The following is a 25,367-nucleotide window of genomic DNA, read 5'->3' on the forward strand; positions in this document are numbered from 1 at the left end:
CCAGTGACACCGACTGGAAGATGTTCCTGGGGCTGGTGTAGGGACAGCCCTGTGGAGCGCCACTCCATTGCCAAACAATCCGTGATATTCCTCTGTTAGGACTGGAGAGTTTTGGGAGAAGGTTCCCAGTGCAGAGCCACACCATCAGAGGGGGAAAACTGAGAATTGTGAGTGAACTGGAAAGTTAGAGCTGTTATTCTCTCCCTCTAAGACATTTCGATGATCGGGATTGGTACTGTCTTCCAGTTTAATACCAGAATGTGGGAAGCTGGCAGTTCCTGGACACCATCGCTACCTCAGTGAGCGGTTAGTGCCTCTCCCCACACCGGGGCCATTCACCTCCCCCGGAGAAAATGGGGGAGGTGCAGTGTATGTGTCCATCACCCACCCATCCCCCCAACACCCCCTACCCCCAACCCCCCACTACCTCACCCACATCACACCCCAAACCCCCAACATCACCCCTCAAATCCCCCATTACCCCCCCACACCACCTCCCCATACCACCCCAACCAAACTCCCATCTGAGCCTGAGCTCTGACAGTGCATTGAAAAATGGAAATGGGGCCTCAAACAAAATGGAAATAACCAACCCTGGGGCCTCACTCACTCAATGTGTGTCTGCAGAGGGACAGGAATGGACAGTTCAGCCCCTCAAGCCTGCCCCACCTTCCTCTTGGGGACGGCACGGTGATTAGCACTGCTGCCTCACAGCACCACGGACCCAGGTTCGATTCCCAGTTTGGGTCACTGTCTGTGCGGATTTTGCACATTCTCCCTGTGTCTGCATGGGTTTCCTCTGCGTGCTCCGGTTTCCTCCCACAATCCAAAAGATGTGCTGGTTAGGGTGTATTGGCCGCGCTAAATTCTCCCTCAGTGTACCCAAACGGGCGCTGGAGTGTGGCAACTAGGGAATTTTCACAGTAACTTCATTGCAGTGTTAATGTAATGACTTGTGACTCTAATAAATGATCTTTAACTTAATTGACTGACCCCTTAACCTGAGACTGTGACGCCATGTTCTAGACTGTTCTGCCGGGGTAAACAGCCTCTCAGCATCTTTCCTGTCAAGATGTCTTAAGAGTTTGATAAGTTTTAATGAGTTCCCCTCTCATTCTGCTGTTGTGCAGAGAATACACAAGAAAGTCACAGTCACAATCTGTCCCACTGATTGGGCAGAGATTACAGTTCCTATCTCTCGCTAGTCTCACCTTGTGCCTGTCCGCCAGGAACTTCCCAGCACACATCTCCCGGATAATCACCTTCCACAGGTCCCGCTCTGATTTGAGATTGGCAATGAAAGGCTCCTTCCTATCCCGGACCTTGATTTTCAGAGCCAGGATCTTCAGTGGGAAGATGGACACGGGCAGGCAAGATTCCACCTCCTGAGGGTCACAAAGCCACAGTGTCAGCTGGGTCTGGTGTTGGCTGGGATTTAGCAGCAGACATTCTTCTTCTGCCTCTGCTCAGTGAGGTATCTCTGAACCAGACTCTTCCAAAGCACTCCTGGCTGCTCCCACATCTTCCAAAAAATTCAGCTTATTCTGAACTTTGCTGCAAGTGTTTGAATTCACTCCAGCTCCCTTCCACCCAGCACCCTCGGCGCTCCCTTCCACCCAGCACCCTCGGCGCTCCCTTCCACCCAGCACCCTCGGCGCTCCCTTCCACCCAGCACCCTCGGCGCTCCCTTCCACCCAGCACCCTCGGCGCTCCCTTCCACCCAGCACCCTCGGTGCTCCCTTCCACCCAGCACCCTCGGTGCTCCCTTCCACCCAGCACCCTCGGCGCTCCCTTCCACCCAGCACCCTCGGCGCTCCCTTCCACCCAGCACCCTCGGTGCTCCCTTCCACCCAGCACCCTCGGCGCTCCCTTCCACCCAGCACCCTCGGCGCTCCCTTCCACCCAGCACCCTCGGCGCTCCCTTCCACCCAGCACCCTCGGCGCTCCCTTCCACCCAGCACCCTCGGCGCTCCCTTCCACCCAGCACCCTCGGCGCTCCCTTCCACCCAGCACCCTCGGCGCTCCCTTCCACCCAGCACCCTCGGCGCTCCCTTCCACCCAGCACCCTCGGTGCTCCCTTCCACCCAGCACCCTCGGCGCTCCCTTCCACCCAGCACCCTCGGCGCTCCCTTCCACCCAGCACCCTCGGCGCTCCCTTCCACCCAGCACCCTCGGCGCTCCCTTCCACCCAGCACCCTCGGCGCTCCCTTCCACCCAGCACCCTCGGCGCTCCCTTCCACCCAGCACCCTCGGCGCTCCCTTCCACCCAGCACCCTCGGCGCTCCCTTCCACCCAGCACCCTCGGCGCTCCCTTCCACCCAGCACCCTCGGCGCTCCCTTCCACCCAGCACCCTCGGCGCTCCCTTCCACCCAGCACCCTCGGCGCTCCCTTCCACCCAGCACCCTCGGCGCTCCCTTCCACCCAGCACCCTCGGCGCTCCCTTCCACCCAGCACCCTCGGCGCTCCCTTCCACCCAGCACCCTCGGCGCTCCCTTCCACCCAGCACCCTCGGCGCTCCCTTCCACCCAGCACCCTCGGTGCTCCCTTCCACCCAGCACCCTCGGCGCTCCCTTCCACCCAGCACCCTCGGCGCTCCCTTCCACCCAGCACCCTCGGTGCTCCCTTTCCCTGACCGGGAACCACAATCATTTCCTCCAGATGACCCCCACTTTCCACTTTAGAAACCTACACCAGGTCCCTCTGACCCCTGAACTCATTCAGCTGCAGTGGTTCCTGGTCAAACAATGTTTCAGTATCAAAATCCTGAAACTTGTTCAAAATCCCTCCATGGCCTCCCCCATCCCTCTCTCTTCACCTCCAGCAATCCATCCCTCTGAGAAAGCTATCTATCTCCTTCAAGTTTAAACTCTCCATCAATGGTGGCTATGCCTTCACTGCCTGGGCCCCATCCTCGGGAACTCCTTCCCTAAGTCTCTCTGTCATTATGTCTCTCTATCTCTCCATTTCTCTGTCTCTCTCTCCGTCTCTCTACCTCTCTGTTTCTCTTTGTCTCTCTATCTCTGGTTAGGTTAGGGTGGATTGGCCATGCTAAATTCTCCTTCCGTGTCCCCGAACAGGCGCCAGAGTGTGGCGACTAGGGGATTTTCACAGTAACTGCATTGCAGTGTTAATGTAAGCCTACTTGTGACTAATAAATAAACATTACTTTTAACTTTCTGTGTCTCTATCTCTTTACCTCTCGCCACCCTTCTGTCTCTCTCTCTCTACCTCTCTACCTCTCTGTCTCAGTCTCTCGATCTCTCTACCTCTCTGTCTCCCTCTCTCTCTACTTCTCTCTGTCTCTCCACCTGTCTCAGTCTCTTGATTTCTCCACCTCTCTGTCCAATGAAACAGACTGAGCACTAGAGTTTATTTTCAGAAGGATAGAGTTGAAAAGCAGAGCAGTTATATATATTTTTATCAAATCTTCATAAGGTCACAGCTGGAGAAGTGTGAACAGTTCTGATGACAGTCAATGGGGAAGGTGAAAATTTACAAAGTTGATCCCAGAAATGTGAGATTATATCGATCAGGAAAGATCAGGAACAGGCCGGAACTCTCCTCAATCATGAATCCAACATCATTCAGGAGAAGCTGCCTTACTCAGAGAGAGGAACCAGGTCAGGCAAATATATTTCTGGGAAGGGAGAGAGAACATGAGGGAAGAAGGGAAAGATGGATATATTAATCGGGTGAGATACAGAAAGATGAGAAGAAGCTTTGGCGAGCTGAGGGACAGCAGGTAAGTCAGTGAATGTTGGCCATAGATACCAATTCCTCAATGGTCCTCACACCCTACCTCGATGTCTCTGAAGCGAGCGATCTCTTTGCAGTATGGGTGTGCCTCCATCAGGAGAAACAGGCGCTTCTGACTCATAACCACACGGCCCAATCCATAGCTGGTCTTCACCGGGTTCGACACCTTGGAGATACGCTCATTTTCCAGAAGGTTCTTCATGACCTCAGGGGCCAGTGTGATGCTGTCCAGCTCCGATTTAATCTCGTTCCAGTGGGAGTACAGCTCATTGAACATCTTTGGTTCAATCAACTTCTGCTGCCCTGAAAGGAGACAAAAGTGAGAAAGAAAGTGTGTTTCTGAGACAGGTAAGGGACAGGAGGAGGGGAAATCAGTCCCTCTGACCAGCTTCCCCATTCAGATAGATCCTGTATCTCATCCCTAGTTACCCACCTTCACAACACATCCTTTAATAACTATACAACAACAACCTGCATTGCTCTACCACCTTCCACATAGGGAAACACTTCAAGGTGTTTCACAGGGGTGATTGTCAATCAGCCTTAGCACTGGGCCACATCAGGAGATACTAAGGCAGGTGATCAAAAGCTTGGTCAAAGAGGGAGGGTTATGGAGGGAATGCCAAAGTTTCAGGCCTCGGCAGCTGGGGGCACAGTCACATACGCTGAGGAGGTAAGGAATCGGGGTGGGCAAAAGGCCAGAATTGGAGGAGTGCAGATATCTCGGAGGGTTGTGAGGTTGGAGGAGTGCAGATATCTCGGAGGGTTGTGAGGTTGGAGGAGTGCAGATATCTCGGAGGGTTGTGAGGTTGGAGGAGTGCAGATATCTCGGAGGGTTGTGAGGTTGGAGGAACGCAGATATCTCGGAGGGTTGTGAGGTTGGAGGAGATTCCAGGAATAGGGAAGGAGTATGGCTATAGAAGGACTTGTAAACAAGGATGGGAATTTTAAAACCAGGATGTTGTTTGATTGGGGAGTGATGTCAGTCAGTGCACGCAGGGGGTGGTGGGGAACTGGACTGGGTGTGGGATAAAACATTGCCAGCAAATTACTGAAACCAATAAAAATCTACCAATCTCAGTTTGGAAATTTTCAAGATATTTTCGCAGGACAGAGTTCCAGGTTTTCACTCCTGGTTGTGTGAAACATTACTTCCTGATTTCAATCCTGAACATCCTGCCTCTAACTTGAAGATTTAACTCCTTGTTCTGGACAGCTCGAATGTAGGAAATAATTCTTCTCTATCCATCCAATCAAATCTTTTGTCATCTTACACCCCTCAATTAGATCACCCCTTAATTTTCTGACCTGTTAGATTCCCAGTCTAATCGAAGCAAGCTGTCCTCGTTATCTACCCCTCTTTATCCTGGTATCATTGCACTGAACCTGCACTCTCTCCAAATCCAATATATTTTCCCTGAGATTCAGTGATTGGAGCTGACTGGTTACTCATGATGGTGTTTGACCGAGTCTCTCTATAACTGAAGCACTCTCTCTCCTCTTTATACTCCAGTTTTCTTCACATAAAAGGCAACATGTCATTGGTTAGATTGAATATATTTTATAAAAGTTCCTGCTCTGTGAGTGATTTCTGTACCATTGCTTCTCCACAGTCTCTCACTGTATTGGAAATGGGGATAATAAACCCACCCTCTTCCCAATGGACACTTCAACAATCCAGACTTGGGTAAATTGCATCAAACCCTTCACTGGGGTCCCCTGGCCCTAAGCTGCTAACTCTGGATGGGTGGCTGAGTGCTAGACATCCAACCATGGAGAGTCTAACCCAGTTCCAAAGCATAAAGATGGTTCCAGTAACAAATTGTGTGGAGTCATCAAACAATAGGAAACAACAGTACATTATCTTAATTCTCTTGCCCCTGCCTTTCCCCCACATGTCTTTGCTTCTTAATCCTGGGGCTGGTGTGTGGGTGGTGTCAGAAACAGCACAGTTAACTGTAGCGTGAGCTTTGTGTTAAACCTATACCAGAATGCACACCTCTCTGGAGCGGGAGTTTTATAATTCCTGTTTGGATTATAACCTCTACATTGCTCCAAGATGTTCCCTCCCTAATCTTGGCAGAGAGGCTTCAGGCCATCGTTCAGTAGTCCTGTTTGCCACGCTGTGCCATCAGTGTGACGCTTCTGATTGAACTTGCCAACCTCCTGCCGGGTTGGGCTGAACCTGCATCAAACGCGCTGTCATTGGCTCCTTGCTCTGAGCCGCTGACCACCCCAGGCAATGGGTGCAAAGCTTTCAGTCACGAGGTGTGTAATTATCGCCGTTACAGAACGGTGGTTCCAGATTGCAAATTGTGCTCACAGCAGACAGACCGACAGTGTCCCACTGGGAAGGGAAGGATAATCACAGCGCTGTGACTGTTCCCCTCTCTGATTCAGATTCCAGAGGATGCAGTAACGGCAATCGTCAGACAGGACTGAGGATCCGGTGGGAGGGGGTTGCTGGACAGAGACATACAGAAAGAGGGATAAGGAAGGGGCAAAGATCTTGAGGAGTAATGGAATGTAGGAGCGGGGCTTCAGTGAATGAAAAGACTTGGAATGAAACTCGGCATGCGATAGAATTGAAAACCCAAAAGATCACAAGCTCAAATCTCAGAATATCATAAAATAGGAGGCCATTCAGTCCATTGCCTGTGCTAGCTCTCAACATAAGCAACTCAGCTTGTTATTAGTGGAGGCAGTGGCCAAGTGGCATTATTGCTACATTATTAATCCAGAAACTCAGCTGGTTTCGAATGCCGCCACGGCAGATGGTAGAATTTGAATCCAATAAAAAATATCTGAAATTAAGAATCTACTGATGACCATGAAACCATTGTCGATCATCGTAAAAACCCATCTGGTTCACTAATGTCCTTTAGGGAAGGAAATCTGCCATCCTTACCCCGGTCTGGCCTACACGTGACTCCAGAGCCACAACAATGTGGTTGACTCCAACTGCCCTCCAGGGGCAACTAGGGATGGGTAATAAATGCTGGCCAGCCAGTGACACCCATGTCCCACAAATGAATAAAATAAACTCTCCACTTTTTCTCCAGAGCTCCGCAAATGTTCACTTTTCAGATAAATATCCAATTCCCCTTTTGAGAAACATGATTGATTATGTCTCCACCAGTTATAGAGGTTTACAGCATGGAAACAGGCCCTTCGGCCCAACTTGTCCATGCTGCCCTTTTTTTTAAAACCCCTAAGCTAATCCCAGTTGCCCACATTTGGCCCGTGTTGCTCTATACCCATCGTACCTATGTAACTATCTAAATGCTTTTTAAAAGATAAAATTGTACCCGCCTCTACTATACCTCTGGCAGCTCGTTCCAGACACTCACCCACCCTCTGTGTGAAAAAATTGCCCCTCTGGACACTTCTGTTTCTCTCTCCTCTCACCTTAAACCTATACCTTCTAATTTTAGACTCCCCTACCTTTGGGAAAAGATATTGACTATCTAGCTGATCTGTGCCCCTCATTATTTTATTGACTCTGTAAGGTTCACCCCTCAGCCTCCAACGCTCCAGAGGAAAAACTCCCAGTCTATCCAGCCTCTCCTTATAACTCAATCCATCAAGTCCCGGTAGCATCCCAGTAAATCTTTTCTGCACTCCTTCTAGTTTAATAATATCCTTTCTATAATAGGGTGACCAGAATTGTACACAGTATTCCAAGTGTGGCCTTATCAATGTCTTGTACAACTTCAACAAGACGTCCCAACTCCTGTATTCAATGTTCTGACCAGGGTAGGACTTACTCAGTTAATGATAGGGCATTGGGGAGAGTTATGGAATGAAGAGATCTGGGATACATGTTCATGTCTCCTTGAAAGTGGAGTGACAGGTGGACAGAGTGGTGAAGGAGGCATTCGGCATGCTTGGTTTCATTGGTCAGAACATTGTGGTGTGAATTGAATGATCAGATTGTCAGCTGGAGACATGGGGAAAGTTCTGTTCTCCTTTCAATAGCCCTGAAGTAATTTTAACATCTGACCTGTGGCCTCTCACAGACAGTCAGAACCTTGTACAACGCAGCATTCCCTCCTGCACTGGACAGCCGTGTTAACAACTGACTGTGATTCTGGAGCCTGGGATTTTGGGGATTTAGCTGTATGTGGGCTGTGGGGAGGAGGGAGTGGCCAGCTTTAGATGGATCTCTCTCCCTGCTCACACGAGTATTTTTGCAATAATTCCCACATTGATACCAGGTTATCTCCAGGCCTGATTTTTGGGCTATTCTGGGGCAACCCAGCCTTGCAGTCAGGGCCTCTGATAGGCACTGGGCCCCTCATCAGGAGGGGTTTGGAGGGGGCAGGCTGCCTGGTCGGGGTCTGGGCTCTGAACGGCTGTTGTTCTTTTGCCAACCTGTCAAAGCTTTCCCTGGTGGTGGCCACGGGGGGGGGACTGGGATAGACCAGAGCGGGAGGCCAGATTCGCGGGGGTGGGGGGAGGATTTGGAGCCTGTATGCTTAAACTGAGAACTAACTAAGAGAATCTAAGCATCTAAGTTACAAATAATAAAATCACAAGAGGTTGAACAGGTTTGTGTTTTAAGGAGCTTGCTGAGATTTTATTTTCTTTTAGTCTTTCTCTTCTTGGAATTTTCCTTTTTAGGCGTCCCTGCATAAATTAGAAAAAGAACAGGATTCGGGTCAGTGCCAGAATCTGTCACATCGGAAATCTCTCCGTTCTGCCCCCGGGGCATGTCCAAAGGTAGCGTTTACTCGTTACATTTCCCCTGTCTGGGCTGGTCTGTGACCCAGGCCGAGGACCCCCACCATCTCCCCCCTCCCACCCCACCCCATCTCCCCCCTCCCACCCCACCCCACCCCATCTCCCCCCTCCCACCCCACCCCACCCCATCTCACCAACCCCCCCCACCCCACCCCATCTCCCCCCTCCCACCCCACCCCACCCCATCTCCCCCCCCCACCCCACCCCACCCCATCTCACCAACCCCCCCACTCCCCTCAGCCTATTTTTATATTGGGGATGAGAGGGGGATCGGCACCAATCAGAGATTCCCATCTCGCCCAGTCCCCACCACCCCCTGAGACCAATATTCCCAGACACTGTTCCAGTCTCCGGGACAATCCGTTTGGGACCACTCCCTCTCTTCCTCAGTTGGAGGGAGGTTATTCCTGACACGGTGGGTCACCCCCTTCCTGGTATCAGCCCCGTGCTGAGGGCTGGTCCTGGTGTGTGTGAAACAAACTCAAAACAAACAAATGCTGGAAAAACACAGCAGATCCTGCGGGAAAAGAGAAACGGACTTAATGGGCCTGATTTTACCATCACATTGAGCCTGTTTTTGGGCACGGAAATTTGGTGAAGTTGGGAATGAGGTGGGCAGCGCGATCTGCGCTCGCCTCCGTGTCTGTTCCCCATTTACCCATCGCTGAAAATGGTCCGAAACGGGTGTGACGGCCATTTAAATGCATTTGAATGTGTTTAAATTGACGACAGCTGCACACCCAAACTTACTGACACTTCCCCCTTTATCACCGCTTTCACCCGTCCATCTTCAGGACAGACACGCTCAGGACGGCTGCTCCAGCCTCTCAGGAGGTAACTTCAGAGCTTCCAACATCTCTCTGATCGTGAGGGGGTGGGGGGAGGGGGAGGCAGGTCGGATGGCTCTCTGGTGGTGGGGGTGGGGGGTGGGGTGCAGGGGCGGGGGGCTCCGTTGCCACTCTGCGTGTGATCGGTGGGGGGGGGGGGGGGGGAAGGGGGACAGGGGGCTGCGATCGGTCTGGGTAGTGGTGGGGAGAGGGGGTGGGGAGAGAAGGTTGTCAGTAATGTTGTGGGGGGGGTTGGGCACTGTCTGTGGGGGGTGGGGGGGCATTATCCACCCCGGGGGCGGTGTGGCAGGGGAGTGTTTTTCTATTGTTTTTACTGCGTATGTGAAGTTGGGGGCTCCGATTGGAGCTGCAGCGATAAACCCCACCCACAGGCTTCTGCAACGCGATTCGGAATCAGTGATATTTATTCAGGCTGAGTGTGTGTGGCGGGGGGGGGGGCCTGAGAACGGGTCTAAAACTCGGATCTGAAACACTCCCAGATTCAACTCTGCCCAGCACTTGGAATGAAACGGTAAAATAGGGCCTACATTACGAGCCGAACAACAATTGGAGTCTGTTCCACGTTACAATCTTATATTCTTTCGATTATTTGCATTTATGGGTCATGGGGGTCGCTGGCTGGCCAGCGTTTACTGTCCATCCTGAGCTGCCTTAGTCCCAGGACAATTCCAGGAACAATCTGGAAGGGGGTTTGAACTCTCTGCGTCAGAGGGGGATCCGTTATCATTGAGTCAAATAACTGGATCCTGAGACTCTCCATTATTCAGACACAAATCTTCAAATTCTAGAAATTGAGAGTTAGCCAAATCCCCAGAAGCTGCTGTCCCGTTTACACAGCATGGATCGTTCCAGACCAGTCTGGAAGGGGATTTGAACCCTCTACCTTCTGGGCCAGAGGGGGACCTTTTCTTGAAGTAACCAACATCCTTCCAGCTTTCCATCACCTTTAAAGATTTGCAATGAATCGCTCCTTAACTTGCTGCAGCATGATTTGATTAAAGCAAACTGTTTCTGACTAACCTTACTAAGTTATCACCCCCCCCCTGGGGTTTGTGATTAGGTTGACTGACTGTGTCCTGGGGCCAGGGGTCCCGTGATGATCCAGGCCTTGGCTGGCTGCAATACCAGGACTAGCCACCACCCCCAGAGGCGCTAATGGCTGGATGTCGTAATGGCCTTTGATTGGCTGGTGCTTCCTGGTGGGTGGGGCTTCACTAGGAGCCTCATGAGGATGGCGGGTGGTGGATAATTGAAACATTGAAATTAGAAGCAGGAGGAGGCCATTCGGGCCATCGAACCTGCTCCGCCATTCATCTTGATCATGGCTGATTATCAAAATCAATGTCCTGATCACCCCCTCCCCCCCATATCCCTTGATCCCTTTAGCCCCAAGAGCTATAGGTAAATTCTTCCCAAAATCAGGCAACATTTTAGCTTCTTCAAAGGGCGGTTTCTGAGAACTGTCAGACCCTCTATCCAGCCAGCAAAACCCTGATAGAAGCTGACAGACTGGAACAGGCCACTGTTACCTGTGCTGGGTCTAGTCAGGAACAGTCCATTTCGTTTCACACACCAGTGTTCTCCCCAGAACCCAGCAAAATGTCCTCTTCAGATACACAACTTTGGAAAGTTTCTTTGCTGTCTGAACAATCGATGAAGTTTGTTCCTGTGAGTCTGCATCATTCTGTGACAGCCTGGCCAGTTCCACGTGGACAGAATTCCATGTCAAAGAACAAAAGAACAAAGAACAGTACAGCACAGGAAACAGGCCCTTCGGCCCTCCAAGCCTGCGCCACTCATTGGTCCAACTAGACCATTCTTCTGTATCCCTCCATTCCCGGTCTGTTCATGTGACTATCCAGGTAATTCTTAAACAATCCCAGCGTGTCCGCCTCCACCACCCTACTTGGCAGCGCATTCCAGGCCCCCACCACCCTCTGTGTAAAATACGTCCCTCTGATATCTGAGTTAAACCTCATCCCCTCCCCCCCACTCACCTTGAGCCCGTGACCCCTCGTGATCGTCACCTCCGACCTGGGAAAAAGCTTCCCATTGTTCACCCTATCTATACTCCTCATGATTTTATACACCTCTATCAGGTGTCCCCTCATTCTCTGTCTTTCCAGGGAGAACAACCCCAGTTTCCCCAATCTCTCCTCATAGCTAAGACCCTCCATACCAGGCAACTTCCTGGTAAACCTTCTCTGTACTCTCTCTAAAGCCTCCATGAGTTTTCAGCCCACTGGCAGGAGATCTGATGGGAAAACCCCTGTCAACTTTCCAAGGGTTGCCCTACACAATTTCAGTGGGGCGTCCCTCAGTCCCCGCCCCCAGATCTGCCAGACAATAGGAGGTTTTCCGGGTTGCGTGAATCTGGAAAAATCCCTGAGCCACCATTAATTTCCTCAGGGATAATGGCCCATATGTGGCTCAAGATTGAGCCAAATGAGCCTGTTGTTGGAGGGGTCTCCCATGTCAGCCCATTTCTCCCACTGACTAAATGGGGGTCTGTACAGAATATAGGGCTAATGGAAGGACTCAGTAGTGTTGACGAGCAGAGAGATCTTGGGGTACATGTGCATAGCTCCCTGAAAGTTGGCACCCAGGTTGATAAGGTTGTTAAGAAGGCGTACGGTGTGTTAGCTTTTATTGGTAGAGGGATTGAATTTCGGAGCTGTGAGGTCATGTTACAACTGTACAAAACTCTGGTGTGGCCGCACTTGGAGTATTGCGTACAGTTCTGGTCGCCGCATTATAAGAAAGATGTGGAGGCATTGGAAAGGGTGCAGAGGAGGTTTACCAGGATGTTGCCTGGTATGGTGGGAAGGTCTTATGAGGAAAGGCTGAGGGACTTGAGGTTATTTTCATTAGAAAGAAGAAGGTTATGAGGTGACCTAATTGAGGCATACAAGATGATCAGAGGGTTAGATAGGGTGGACAGTGAGAGCCTTTTTCCTCGGATGGTGATGGCTAACACGAGGGGACATAGCTTTAAATTAAGGGGTGGTAATTATAGGACGGATGTCAGAGGTAGGTTCTTTACTCAGAGGGTAGTAAGGGCGTGGAATGCCCTGCCTGCAGCAGTTGTGGACTTGCCAACTTTAAGGGTGTTCAAATGGTCAGTGGATAGGCATATGGATAACATTGGAATAGTTTAGGTTAGAGGGTCATTAGATTGGTTCCACTGGTCGGCACAACATCGAGGGCCGAAGGGCCTGTACTGCGCTGTAATGTTCTATGTTTTCTTGCCAGTGGGAATGGCTGCGTGGCCTCCCTCCATGATTAAGTGGGCCCGTTACCAACTAGCCTGCAGCAGGCTAATCCCAGACACTATGTCTGGATTAGGGACATGGGAGCTGTCCCTGAGGCTTGGATTAGAGTCACACTGTCGATTCCCAGTTTAAATATATCCAGAGCTACTCTGAGAGGCATAAAGAATTTCATGAATTCACTTTAGGACCAGGCTTGGGGCTGGTTTAGTAGGCCGAAATGAAAATGAGACACCAGAGTGTGTTTGTACTAATTAGGGATTGCAGAGATAGGGAGGGTTAAGGCCAGGGAGGGATTTGAAAACAAGGTTGGGAATTCTTAAACTAAGAAAATGCTGGACCAGGAGCTAATGTTGGTCGAGAAACAGGACTTATTTTGAGCTGGACAGCAGAGGTTTGAGTGGGTTTGACTCAACAGAGGGAGGAGGAGAGGGTCAGAATGGTCAATTCAGGATGGGAAAGACATGGAGTGACATTCTCCGACCTCGCCCCGGGGCCGGGATTCTCCAACCTCGCCCATAACTGGGATTCTCCAACCTCGCCCATAACTGGGATTCTCCGACCTCGCCCATGGCCAGGATTCTCCGCTCTTGCCCGGGGCTGGGATTTTCCAGTCGCGCCGCAGTGAATGGAGTTTTGGTTCAGCGCCAAACTCTTGCCAGCAGCAGTGGTGTTGCGAACGAGATTGGTGAATTCTGGCTGATGCCTGTGAAAGTGCGGAAGAGACGATGCCAATCTCTGTGCCCACGGGAAGTGACTGAGATTAGTCGGTGTTTCCCTTCCAGCGAGCAGAGGTTGAATTCAACCCCAGATTCTGTGGTTGGAGCCTCACTAAACACCCAATGATAGGCACAGGACTCTCAGGAACAGGGAGAGGCCATTCAGCCCCTCGGGCTGTTACACGGGAACAGGGAGAGGCCATTCAGCCCCTCGGGCTGTTACATAGGAACAGGGAGAGGCCATTCAGCCCCTCGGGCTGTTACATAGGAACAGGGAGAGGCCATTCAGCCCCTCGGGCTGTTACACAGGAACAGGGAGAGGCCATTCGTCCCCTCGGGCTGTTACACAGGAACAGGGAGAGGCCATTCAGCCCCTCGGGCTGTTACACAGGAACAGGGAGAGGCCATTCAGCCCCTCGGGCTGTTACACAAGAACAGGGAGAGGTCTTACTGCTGCTGAAGCCCTTTGGGCCTACTTCACCAATGAATTAGATTTTGGTTATTGTATCTTGAATCCCAACTCCATTTACTAATTGCCCCAAATAAAAGCAAATTCCAGCGGATGCTGGAATCTGAAACAAAAAGAGAGAATGCTGGAAAATCTCAGCAGACCTGGCAGTATCTGTAAGGAGAGAAAAGAGCTGACGTTTCGAGCCCAGATTGTTTGTCCATTCACACCGTCCATTCTCTCTCTGGGCTGCCATTAGCAGCCTTTCTCCTGGTTTCTGTGGCTATGACTCATCTTTCATTCCCTCCCCCCGCAGTATAAATATCTCCCACTTTCTAAGCTTTTTAGCTTTGACAAAGGGTCATCTGGATTTGAAATGTCAGCTCTTTCCTCCCCTTACAGGTGTTTCCAGACCTGCTGAGGTTTTCTCTTTTGGTAATCAGAGTCCCATATCCTTTGTTATCCTTACCCAAGAAAAATCTATTGATGTCTGTCTCAAGAAGTCCTGTTGTAGCCTGGTATCCTCAGATTTTTATAGAGAGAGAGGGAGATGTGTATTACCCAATCCTGCGCAGATTGAACCTTCACCAGTAGACGCCAAACATACAGCCAGAACTCACCTCCCGTGAGGATGTCAAACAGCCGGTCCGTGCTGTTGGGATCATTGACTATCCCTGCGGCCTGGATGTGGATTCCAAACTCCTGCTTGTCGAGGGGCATTTTGGGCAGCTCATAGTTCTTCACACTCTCCTCCGGTCTGACCATGTCCCAGTGTTTCTCCATGATCCCATAGAAGAGGCCCTTCAACTCCTCAGTCTCCTGCACATTGCGCAGCTGTTCAGGGGTCATTGATTCCAGCGTCTGCTTGACCAAGTCCCAAGGAAAGAAGTTCATGTTAGTCTTCTCCAGGTTTTGGAAGTCCAAGAGAGCCTGCAGCGACTGTCCCTGGGCTAGGCGGACGATCCCACGCAGGTAGAAGCACACTGCCAAGGCCTCAGAGTCATCGGAACCTGTCTGGTCGATGGCTCTGCTGATCTGGACAATCAGCTTGGTGTAATACAGCGAGACACTGAGAGAGTCCAAAGGGTCACAGGGGAATGAAGGAAGGTGTAGTGTTCTGAGATGTGCCTTACCAATTCTTCCTGTTAAAGAAGGATACAGAGTTTACAGGGAGAATACAACATTTCATATGCAGATTAGACTACCATAAACAACACTGTGGAACCTGGTCGTATTCTCCAATGGTTTTGCAGCATCGAAACAGGCCTTTTGGTCCATCAGACACCATGCTAACCTCCACCCTCTTCATCTCACCCTTTCACCCTATCCTTCCACTCCTCTCTCCCTCGTGTTTATCCAGCTTTCCCTTAAATGTATCGAAGCCGTTCACTTTGGCCATTCCCTGTGGGAATGAGCCGCACAGTCTCCCCACTCTCCGGGGAAAGAAGTTTCTCCTGAATTGCTGGTTGGTTTTATCCGTGATGATGGTTTTGTCCCTGGTTCTGGTCTCCATGTCTATTCTACAAAACTGCTCCATCATTTGAAAAGATCTTTATCAGGTCAACTCTCAGTCTCCTCTTTTCTAGAGAAACATGGCCAGCCTTTATAACCTGTCCTGATAGTTAGAAATTATGTTGTAGTTTATAGGATAAGGAATGTTTGAACGTTGACCAAATTCTTAATAATCACAGGGAAATGAGGTGAGTGCAAACTAACACAATTTGTGGCTGGATTTAATGTAGCTTCTCAGCATCTAATTAGAACTGACTCAGCCAATCTCACTCCTCCTGTTTGTAGGAATTTCACTCAGATCCTCCCGGGTTAGTCTGACTCCATGGTGGCACCAATAACCCTCAGATCCAGCTCTGTGTACTGGGTTCAAGTCCCAGGTGGAATTTAATTAATAAAATCTGGAATTGAAAACTAGTCTGAGTAACGATAACCGTGATGCTGCTATCTTTTATTGTTCACTAAAATCTGCTGTCCTTCCCTGCTCTGGCCTGCATGTGACTTCAGGTCCTCAGCAACGTAACTGACTCAAAGCTGCCTTCAGAAAATAGGAGCAAGAGTTGGCCATTCGGCCCTCCCAGTCAATTCATTACGCTCATGGCTGATCATCCGACTCAGTAACCTGCTCCCACTTTGCCCCCATTTCCTTTGATCTCTTTAGCCCCAACAGCTGCACAAACTCCTCTTGAAAACATACAACAGTTTGGCCTCAAAATAATGAAAGGGATTGATAAAGTAAACGTGGATCAAATGTTTCCCCTTGGGGGGCAATCTGGAACAAGAGGCCCCAGGGATAGGTTGGGAGGCGGTAGATTTAACACTGAGATGAGGAGGAACTACTTCTCTCAGAGGGGGGGGTGAATTTGCCCCAGAGCGCGGTGGAATCTGAATCATGGAATGGTTTCAAGAAGGAGATAGATATATTTCGAATAAAAAAACAGGTCGAATGGATCTGGGGAAGAGGTGGGGAGGTGGGTTTGAGAGCAGCCATGATCTGATTGAATGGTGGAGCAGGCGTGAAGGGCTGGAGGGCCTTCAGCTCCTAATTCCTATATTACCACTGCCAGTTATCCCATTCTCATTCCACAATCCCCAGTCTGGAATGGCCTGTTCTCGAGTTTGTTCCTCAATGTATTGTGTCAGAAAATGATCCCGTAGATACTCCTAAATTCCTCCTCTACAACATTGTGACTAATTTGATTGCACAATCTATATGCAGATTAAAGTCACCCACGATTACAGATGTTCTTTTATCACATACATCTCTAATTTCCTGTTTAATCCCATTCCCAACATCAGTTTGGGGTCAGTACACAGCATTTTTTGCCCCTTGGTGTTTCTCCACATTGTCGGAGATAATATCCTTCCTCAGAATTGTGATAATTTCCTCTTTAACCAGCAATGTAACTCCAGAGTCTTCTCCTTTTCCCTTGGTCTGTCTTTTTGCCCGTTTGAAATGGCCTGAGAAACCCACCAGTTCAGGGGCAATTAACGACACTCACATCCCCTGGGAGAATCAAGACAAAATCACCTCAATCTGAAGGTTTGAGAGGATTGACCCAATAATCCAGGCTGATGTCCCCGGAACCAACACAAAGGGATTGTCTCTTGGACGGGATGTTAAGTCTAATCTTTGCTGCCCTCTATGGTGCTGGTAAAAGTTGCTAGGTCACATGACTTCAGTGTCGTGGACAATCTAAACTGCTTTGTATTTATGTCACGGGAATCCAGATTCCGATGGGAAGTCCCTCAGAGTCAGAGCAGATTTCAGAGAGGAATTCCCCTAATGTCCACATTAAAGAGTCAAGCTCAGGCTGGCTAACCTCAGCATTCCCCCCCCACGAGGTCTCAACCAGACTGAGGGCTACTGCGTAAAGTGATCCTTGGCCAGACCGAGGGCCTGGGAACCGCGGAACACTCTCGACCTGCGCAACAGTGTGCCAATCCGAGCAATAACGGCACACAGTCATTTTTGAGGCACGGATATAGTTTTAAGTTTGAAATGTTATGAATGTAATTTGTGTAGAACTGTAAAAAGTTTTAATTCTGCACTGTTTGAAATTCAAAGACATGTAGATTTGCAATGGTTTATTTGAGATTTTTATGAATGAAGTATATTTTTGGAAAAAAAAGTTCTTGGCCTTATGGCGAAGATCAAGTGTAGTATGGACATGCCGTGCTTGGTTGAAGTAATTAGGTTACATCGAAGCTTCATCTGAAGCAGATTTTAAAAGCGGCATCTTTTGGCTAAGATGCAAATGAGATCAAGCCTTGGAGGAGGAGCTCTGCCTACTCCAATCAGCTTGGACCATGTAGATCAAGCCCCAGACAGGAGGTGAGAGCCCTGTCCTGTCAGCTTGGATCGGGAATGTCTCAACTTGTTGGGACTCTGAATTGGATTTGATTGGATTGAGTCGGAATAAAAACAAAAAAAACCCACACAGGGCCAGCAGAGAGAACATCAGTGGTTTAGTACAGTGCACTGCAGAGAGAGCTTTACTCTGTATCTAACCCCGTGCTGTACCTGTCCTGGGAGTGTTTGATGGGGGACAGTGTAGAGGGAGCTTTACTCTGTATCTAACCCCGTGCTGTACCTGTCCTGGGAGTGTTTGATGGGGGGACAGTGTAGAGGGAGCTTTACTCTGTATCTAACCCCGTGCTGTACCTGTCCTGGGAGTGTTTGATGGGGGGACAGTGTAGAGGGAGCTTTACTCTGTATCTAACCCCGTGCTGTACCTGTCCTGGGAGTGTTTGATGGGGGGACAGTGTAGAGGGAGCTTTACTCTGTATCTAACCCCGTGCTGTACCTGTCCTGGGAGTGTTTGATGGGGGACAGTGTAGAGGGAGCTTTACTCTGTATCTAACCCCGTGCTGTACCTGTCCTGGGAGTGTTTGATGGGGACAGTGTAGAGGGAGCTTTACTCTGTATTTAACCCTGTGCTGTACCTGTCCTGCGTGTTAACTGTTACTGGCATTGACATTCGAAGAGCATTTGTTTGTACTCCACATTGTGTGTTACCTGACGCTTTGTTGCTTTTGATTGTGTTTCGTGGTGATCCTAGTTCCAGGTATCCGATATCATCGCTAATGCTTGCTGTCGACCCCTGGCGAGGTTTTAGATTTACATCCTTTCTCTTCCTCAGAGTGTCTGATGTGAGGGTGATTGCTGAGCGAGTGCTAATGTTCTGGTCCAAGTTCATCCTGAAACAATTCAAAGTGGGCTACAGTCAGTGATTCTAGTTACTTGAGATAATAATCCACAGAACGCGGGTTCAAATCCCTCTGAATGGAAATACTGGTGTGGGTCAGTGATGGTGAAGCTGTTGGTTTCTCACTGTTTGATTCATGTTCTTTCGGCAAGTCCCTACAGAGTCTCCGCTTTAATGTGACTCCAAACTCAAAGCAACCAGGGTGACTCTGAGGTGACCAGCTGAGGTTCTCTGATTCAAGTAGGGAGCTCATCACTATCTCCTCAAGAGATAGCCAGTGATGCCACCTCCTGGGAATGAATGTATTAAAAAAGCAATTCAAACACTAACTTATTCCAAATAAAATTCCTTCCCCTCTCTTCCCCGTGTGTGACACATTTCCGTGCTGGAAGGTGGAGTGAGGTGTCCAGCTCTCGTGAGGGTTGGTGAGGATATCACAGTCACAGTGTCCTCACCCAGATGCACAGGGACAAATTGTGCCATTCTGCCCGCTAAGGGAATCGGAGCGGCTAAGGGGCGCGCCATGGGAAAGGTGCATTGACCTCGGGTGGAATTTTCTGGTTTTGGGGTGAGCGAGGTTGGAAACCCCATCCTTACACCTTTCAGCCAAGGGGGAACTGGATCACACTCAGAGTCACAGCACTATCTAAAATATCTCCTCACCTCCGTGATCTACCCCGAATCCTCAGACTGTGACCCCTGGTTCTGGACTCCCCCACCATCAGGAACATCCTCCCTGCGTCTACCCTGTCCAGTCCTGTTAGAATTTTATAAATCTCTATGAGATCCCCCCTCATTCATCTGACCTCCAGTGAAAACAATCCTAACCGAGTCAATCTCTCCTCATACATCAGTCCCGCCATCCCCGGAATCAGCCTGGTAAACCTTCACTGCACTCCCTCGAGACCAAGAACATCCTTCCTCAGAAAAGGAAACCAAATCTGCACACAACACTCTAGGTGTGGCCTCACCAAGACCCTGTATAATTGTAACAACACATCCCTGCTCCTGTACTCGAAACCTCTCGCAATGAAGGCCAACATACCATTTACCTTCTTTACCGCCTGCTGCATCTGCATGGTTACCTTCAGTGACTGGTGCACAAGGACACCCAGGTCCCTCTGCACACTCCCCTCTCCCAATGTACAGCCATTCAGGTAGTAATCTGCCTTCTTGTTTTGCTTCCAAAGTGAAAAACCTCACATTTACTCAAATAATATTGCATCTGCCAATGATTTGACCATTCACCCAACCTGTCCAGATCATTCTGAAGGATCTCTGCATCCTCATCACAGTTCATGCTAAAAGATTTGGGCCCATAGTCTAGACTGACATTCCAGTGTTGTGCTGAGGGAATGTCACACTGTCGGAGGGACTGAGGGAATGTCACACTGTCGGAGGGACTGAGGGAATGTCACACTGTCGGAGGGGCTGAGGGAATGTCACACTGTCGGAGGGACTGAGGGAATGTCACACTGTCGGAGGGACTGAGGGAATGTCACACTGTCGGAGGGGCTGAGGGAATGTCACACTGTCGGAGGGACTGAGGGAATGTCACACTGTCGGAGGGACTGAGGGAATGTCACACTGTCGGAGGGACTGAGGGAATGTCACACTGTCGGAGGGACTGAGGGAATGTCACACTGTCGGAGGGGCTGAGGGAATGTCACACTGTTGGAGGGGCTGAGGGAATGTCACACTGTCGGAGGGGCTGAGGGAATGTCACACTGTCGGAGGGACTGAGGGAATGTCACACTGTTGGAGGGACTGAGGGAATGTCACACTGTCGGAGGGACTGAGGGAATGTCACACTGTCGGATGTTAAGTTGAGGCTCTGCCTGTCGGACCAAGTGGATGTAAAAGATTCCGAGGCCAATATTTTGAAGAACTCGGAGCAGGAGGAGGCCATTCAGCCCCTCGGGCCTGCTCCACCATTCAATACAATCATGGCTGACCTTGTCTTGACCCCAGTTCCACTTGCCTGCCTGTTCTCCATCACCTTTTGACCCATTACAAATGAGGAAGAGTTGTCTGCTTGTCAATATTTATCTCTAAACCAATATCATTGAACCAGTCATAAAAGATGCTCTAGAGATGTAGTCACGATGGTCTATTTCTGGGTTTGGTGGGACCAGGTGTGACACAGCAGCCCCTGGAGTCGCTCTGTCCTGGGACGGATCTCCCCGCAGCTTGTTGGATATGGAGATACCAATCCCAGCAGCTGCTGTTACCTGTTTGAGTCAGCCCTCTCCCAGCGGGTGAATGCATCCACTTTCTTATTGAGTCGGGACTTCAGGAAGCAATGGAAGAGGTCGGTCTTCAGGAACTGTGCAAGAAACAAGAAAGAACTTGGCTTTAATCAGCTCACCATGACTGGGATTTTCCAGACTTGCTCATGTCAAAATCCCGCCTGAGGCCAATGGATCTTCCCATTGTCTCCCCCCCAACTCCACTCCAATTCCCATGGAGGGTGACACACACACACACACATACACACACTCACACACACACACTCAGAGTCTGGTGTGTATTGTTAAATCTACACAGTGCTGAGCTGTGCCTGTTTTAGATGACAAGAGTCTCTCACACACACACACACACACACACACACACATACACACTCACACACACACACACACACTCAGAGTCTGGTGTGTATTGTTAAACCTACACAGTGCTGAGCTGTGCCTGTTTTAGATGACAAGAGTCTCTCACACACACACACACACACACACACACACAGAGAGGGGCAGTTACTCACGCTGCTGTAAAATGGCTGGGAGGCAGGCTGGCGGGAATCCAAAAACTCCTTCTTGATAAACACTCGATGCTTAAGATTCAAATGTTTGGACACATCCCTGGGTAGAGAGAAAACACATCAGGAGAGCAACCCACGTCCTTACACGGAATGTGTCAGCACCTTGGAGCGTGTCAGAAGGAGGGCCTGCATTTCTATGGCACCTATCCATGGTCATGTGACCTTAAAGCCCAGTATAGTCAATGGTGCAATGTAGGAAACACAACAGCGAATCCATGCACAGCAAGATCCCACAGCCAAAATGTGATAAGCACCAGGTTGTAATGCTGATGGAGGGATTGGACAATGGGGATAACAGGGTCTTAACTCACCTTCTCATCCAAATGATGACATGTCTGAGCAGGAGGCACTCCCTCAGTGCTGCCCTGGGACTGTCCGTCTCAGTCTCGGTGATTAAAGTCTGAAGTCTGAACCCAAAATCTTTCCATTCAGACAAGACCATAAGAACACAGGGATTAGGAGCAGGAAAGGCCATTCAGCCCCTCGAGTCTGTCCTGTGATTCAATACAATCATGGCTGATCTCATCTCTGCCTCAGCTCCACCTTCCCACCCACAGCCATTCACCCCCTTCACTAATTAAAAATCTGCCTATCTTCTCTTTAAATTCACTCAATGTCCCAGCACCCACCACTCTCTGGGGCAGTGAATTCCACAGATTCACACCCTCTTTGAGTGAAGTAATTTTCCCTCAGCTCTGTTTTGAATCTGCCGCCCATAATCCTAAGACTCTGACCGCTTGTTCCAGATTGCCCCACAAGTGGGGCATTACCCCAGGGTGAGGGATCTAAATGGATACAAAATTGGCTTCTTGACAGAAGCCAGAGGGTGGTTGTAGAGAGTTGTTTTTCAAACTGGAAGCCTGTGACCAGCGGTGTGCCTCAGGGATCAGTGCTGGGCCCACTGTTATTTATCATTTATATTAATGATTTGGATGAGAATATAGGAGGCTTGGTTAGTAAGTCTGCAGATGACATTAAGATTGGAGGCATAGCGGACAGTGAAGAAAGTTATCTCCAATTGCAACGGGATCTTGATCAATTGGGCCAGTGGGCTGACGAGTGGCAGATGGAGATTAATTTAGATAAATGCGAGGTGATGCATTTTGGTCGATTGAACCAGGGCAGGATTTACTCAGTTAATGGTAAGGCATTGGGGAGAGTTACTGAACAAAGAGATTTAAGGGTCCACGTTCATACCTCCTTGAAAGTGGAGTCACAGGTGGACAGAATGGTGAAGGCGGCATTCAGCATGCTTGGTTTCATTGGTCAGAACATTGAATACAGGAGTTGGGATGTCTTGTTGAAGTTGTACAAGACATTGGTAAGGCCACACTTGGAATACTGTGTGCAGTTCTGGTCACCCTATTATAGAAAGGATATTATTAAACTAGAAAGAGTGCAGGAAAGATTTACTAGGATGCTACTGGAACTTGATGGATTGAGTTATAAGGAGATGCTGGGTAGACTGGGACTTTTTTCTCTGGAGCGTAGGAGGCTGAGGGGTGATCTTATAGAGTTTTATAAAATAATGAGGGGCAGAGATCAGCTAGATAGTCAATATCTTTTCCCAAAGGTAGGGGAGTCTAAAACTAGAGGGCATAGGTTTAAGGTGAGAGCGGAGAAATACAAAAGTGTCCAGAGGGGCAATTTTTTTCACACAGAGGGTGGTGAGTGTCTGGAACAAGCTGCCAGTGGTAGTAGTAGAGGCAGGTAGAATTTCATCTTTTAAAAAGCATTTAGATAGTGACATGGGTAGGATGGGTTTGGAGGGATATGGGCCAAATGCAGGCAATTGGGATTAGCTTAGGGATTTAAGAAAAGGGCAGCATGGACAAGTTGGGCCGAAGGGCCTGTTTCCCTGCTGTAAACCTCGATGACTCTCTGACTATAAGGGGAAACATCCTCTCCATGTCTACTTTGTCAATCCCCCTTATCATCTTGTACCATCAATTCGGTCTCCTCTCATTCTCCTAAACTCCAGACAGTATTGGCCTAAATTATTCAATTTCTCTTCATTAGACAAACCCCTCGTCTCTGGAATCAATCTAGCGAACCTCCTCTGAACCGCCTCCAATATAACCACATCCCTCCTCAAGTAAGGGAACCAAAACTGTATACAATATTCTAAGTGGGGTCTCACTAATGCTTTGTACAGTAGCAGCAACACTTTACTTTTATATTCTATTCCTTTAGCAATAAATGCCAAGATTCCAGTTCCCTTCCTTATTACCTGCTGCACCTGTATACCAGCTTTCTGTGATTCATACAAGAGGGCACCTCTGCACCAAAGCACTTCAAAGATTCTCTCCATTTAGATAATTATTTGTCTTTGTATTTTTCCAAACAAAATAAATAACTTCACACTTATCCACGTTAAACTGCATCTGCCAAATTTTATCCCATTCGCTTAATCTATCCATATCCATTTGTACATCACTGCTTTCATTATCACAACTCACAATCCCAATATTTTAATGACATCTGCAAATGGCACCTCCTATCCCCTTGCATCCAAAGTCATTAATATTGATTGTACATGGGTGAAGTAATGAGGTTAGTGTACAGGTGTGACAGTGAGGTTAGTGTACAGATGTGGCAGTGAGGTTAGTGTACAGGTGGGACAGTGAAGTTAGTGTACAGGTGGGACAGTGAAGTTAGTGTACAGGTGTGACAGTGAGGTTAGTGTACAGGTGGGACAGTGAGGTTAGTGTACAGGCGTGGCAGTGAGGTTAGTGTACAGGTGTGACAGTGAGGTTAGTGTACAGGCGGGACAGTGAGGTTAGTGTACAGGTGTGGCAGTGAGGTTAGTGTACAGGTGGGACAGTGAAGTTAGTGTACAGGTGTGACAGTGAGGTTAGTGTACAGGTGGGACAGTGAGGTTAGTGTACAGGTGTGGCAGTGAGGTTAGTGTACAGGTGTGGCAGTGAGGTTAGTGTACAGGTGTGACAGTGAGGTTAGTGTACAGGTGTGACAGTGAGGTTAGTGTACAGGTGTGACAGTGAGGTTAGTGTACAGGTGTGACAGTGAGGTTAGTGTACAGGTGTGACAGTGAGGTTAGTGTACAGGTGTGACAGTGAGGTTAGTGTACAGGTGGGACAGTGAGGTTAGTGTACAGGTGGGACAGTGAGGTTAGTGTACAGGTGTGACAGTGAGGTTAGTGTACAGGTGTGACAGTGAGGTTAGTGTACAGGTGTGGCAGTGAGGTTAGTGTACAGGCGGGACAGTGAGGTTAGTGTACAGGCGTGACAGTGAGGTTAGTGTACAGGTGGGACAGTGAGGTTAGTGTACAGGTGTGGCAGTGAGGTTAGTGTACAGGTGTGGCAGTGAGGTTAGTGTACAGGTGTGGCAGTGAGGTTAGTGTACAGGTGGGACAGTGAGGTTAGTGTACAGGCGTGGCAGTGAGGTTAGTGTACAGGCGGGACAGTGAGGTTAGTGTACAGGCGGGACAGTGAGGTTAGTGTACAGGTGTGGCAGTGAGGTTAGTGTACAGGTGGGACAGTGAGGTTAGTGTACAGGTGGGACAGTGAGGTTAGTGTACAGGTGTGGCAGTGAGGTTAGTGTACAGGTGTGGCAGTGAGGTTAGTGTACAGGTGTGGCAGTGAGGTTAGTGTACAGGTGGGACAGTGAGGTTAGTGTACAGGTGTGACAGTGAGGTTAGTGTACAGGTGTGACAGTGAGGTTAGTGTACAGGTGGGACAGTGAGGTTAGTGTACAGGTGTGACAGTGAGGTTAGTGTACAGGTGGGACAGTGAGGTTAGTGTACAGGTGGGACAGTGAGGTTAGTGTACAAATGAAGTTGTAGGGTAAAAACACAGTTTAGTACACAATCGCTCTCTGTGAATCTGCCCCCATTGTATCATTACTCCTGGCAAGAACTCACTTTCCGATTTACAGTTGACAGTGTTTGGCAGAATGGGGTCTTTCTTTCAACTCATTGTGGCTGTGATTACACTCTGAAAACCTTACTGAAGACCTGAACTGTGAGGAAACGACACTTGCTTCCGCAGTTTCCCCTCCGCAGTTTCCCCTCTGCCCCCTCCACACTCC

General features: G+C 49.4%; 1 protein-coding gene across 1 annotated transcript in view; it reads right to left on the reverse strand.

Annotated features, from left to right (window-relative positions):
* The window catches only part of LOC145339740 (DENN domain-containing protein 3-like), an 87,482-nt gene that overhangs the window by 14,852 nt on the left and 47,263 nt on the right, over positions 1-25,367 (reverse strand). Inside the window, exons 11-16 of the mRNA XM_080184266.1 lie at positions 21,264-21,360; positions 20,734-20,828; positions 18,313-18,494; positions 14,405-14,926; positions 3,801-4,060; positions 1,212-1,385 (exon numbers count right to left, since the gene is read on the reverse strand). Coding sequence (XP_080040392.1) covers positions 1,212-1,385; positions 3,801-4,060; positions 14,405-14,926; positions 18,313-18,494; positions 20,734-20,828; positions 21,264-21,360 — 1,330 coding nt within the window. The remainder of the gene's footprint in view (positions 1-1,211; positions 1,386-3,800; positions 4,061-14,404; positions 14,927-18,312; positions 18,495-20,733; positions 20,829-21,263; positions 21,361-25,367) is intronic.

Source organism: Carcharhinus amblyrhynchos, unplaced genomic scaffold (genome assembly GCF_965287045.1).
Source record: "Carcharhinus amblyrhynchos unplaced genomic scaffold, sCarAmb.v2.hapA scaffold_646, whole genome shotgun sequence".
Taxonomy (NCBI): Eukaryota; Metazoa; Chordata; class Chondrichthyes; order Carcharhiniformes; family Carcharhinidae; genus Carcharhinus; species Carcharhinus amblyrhynchos.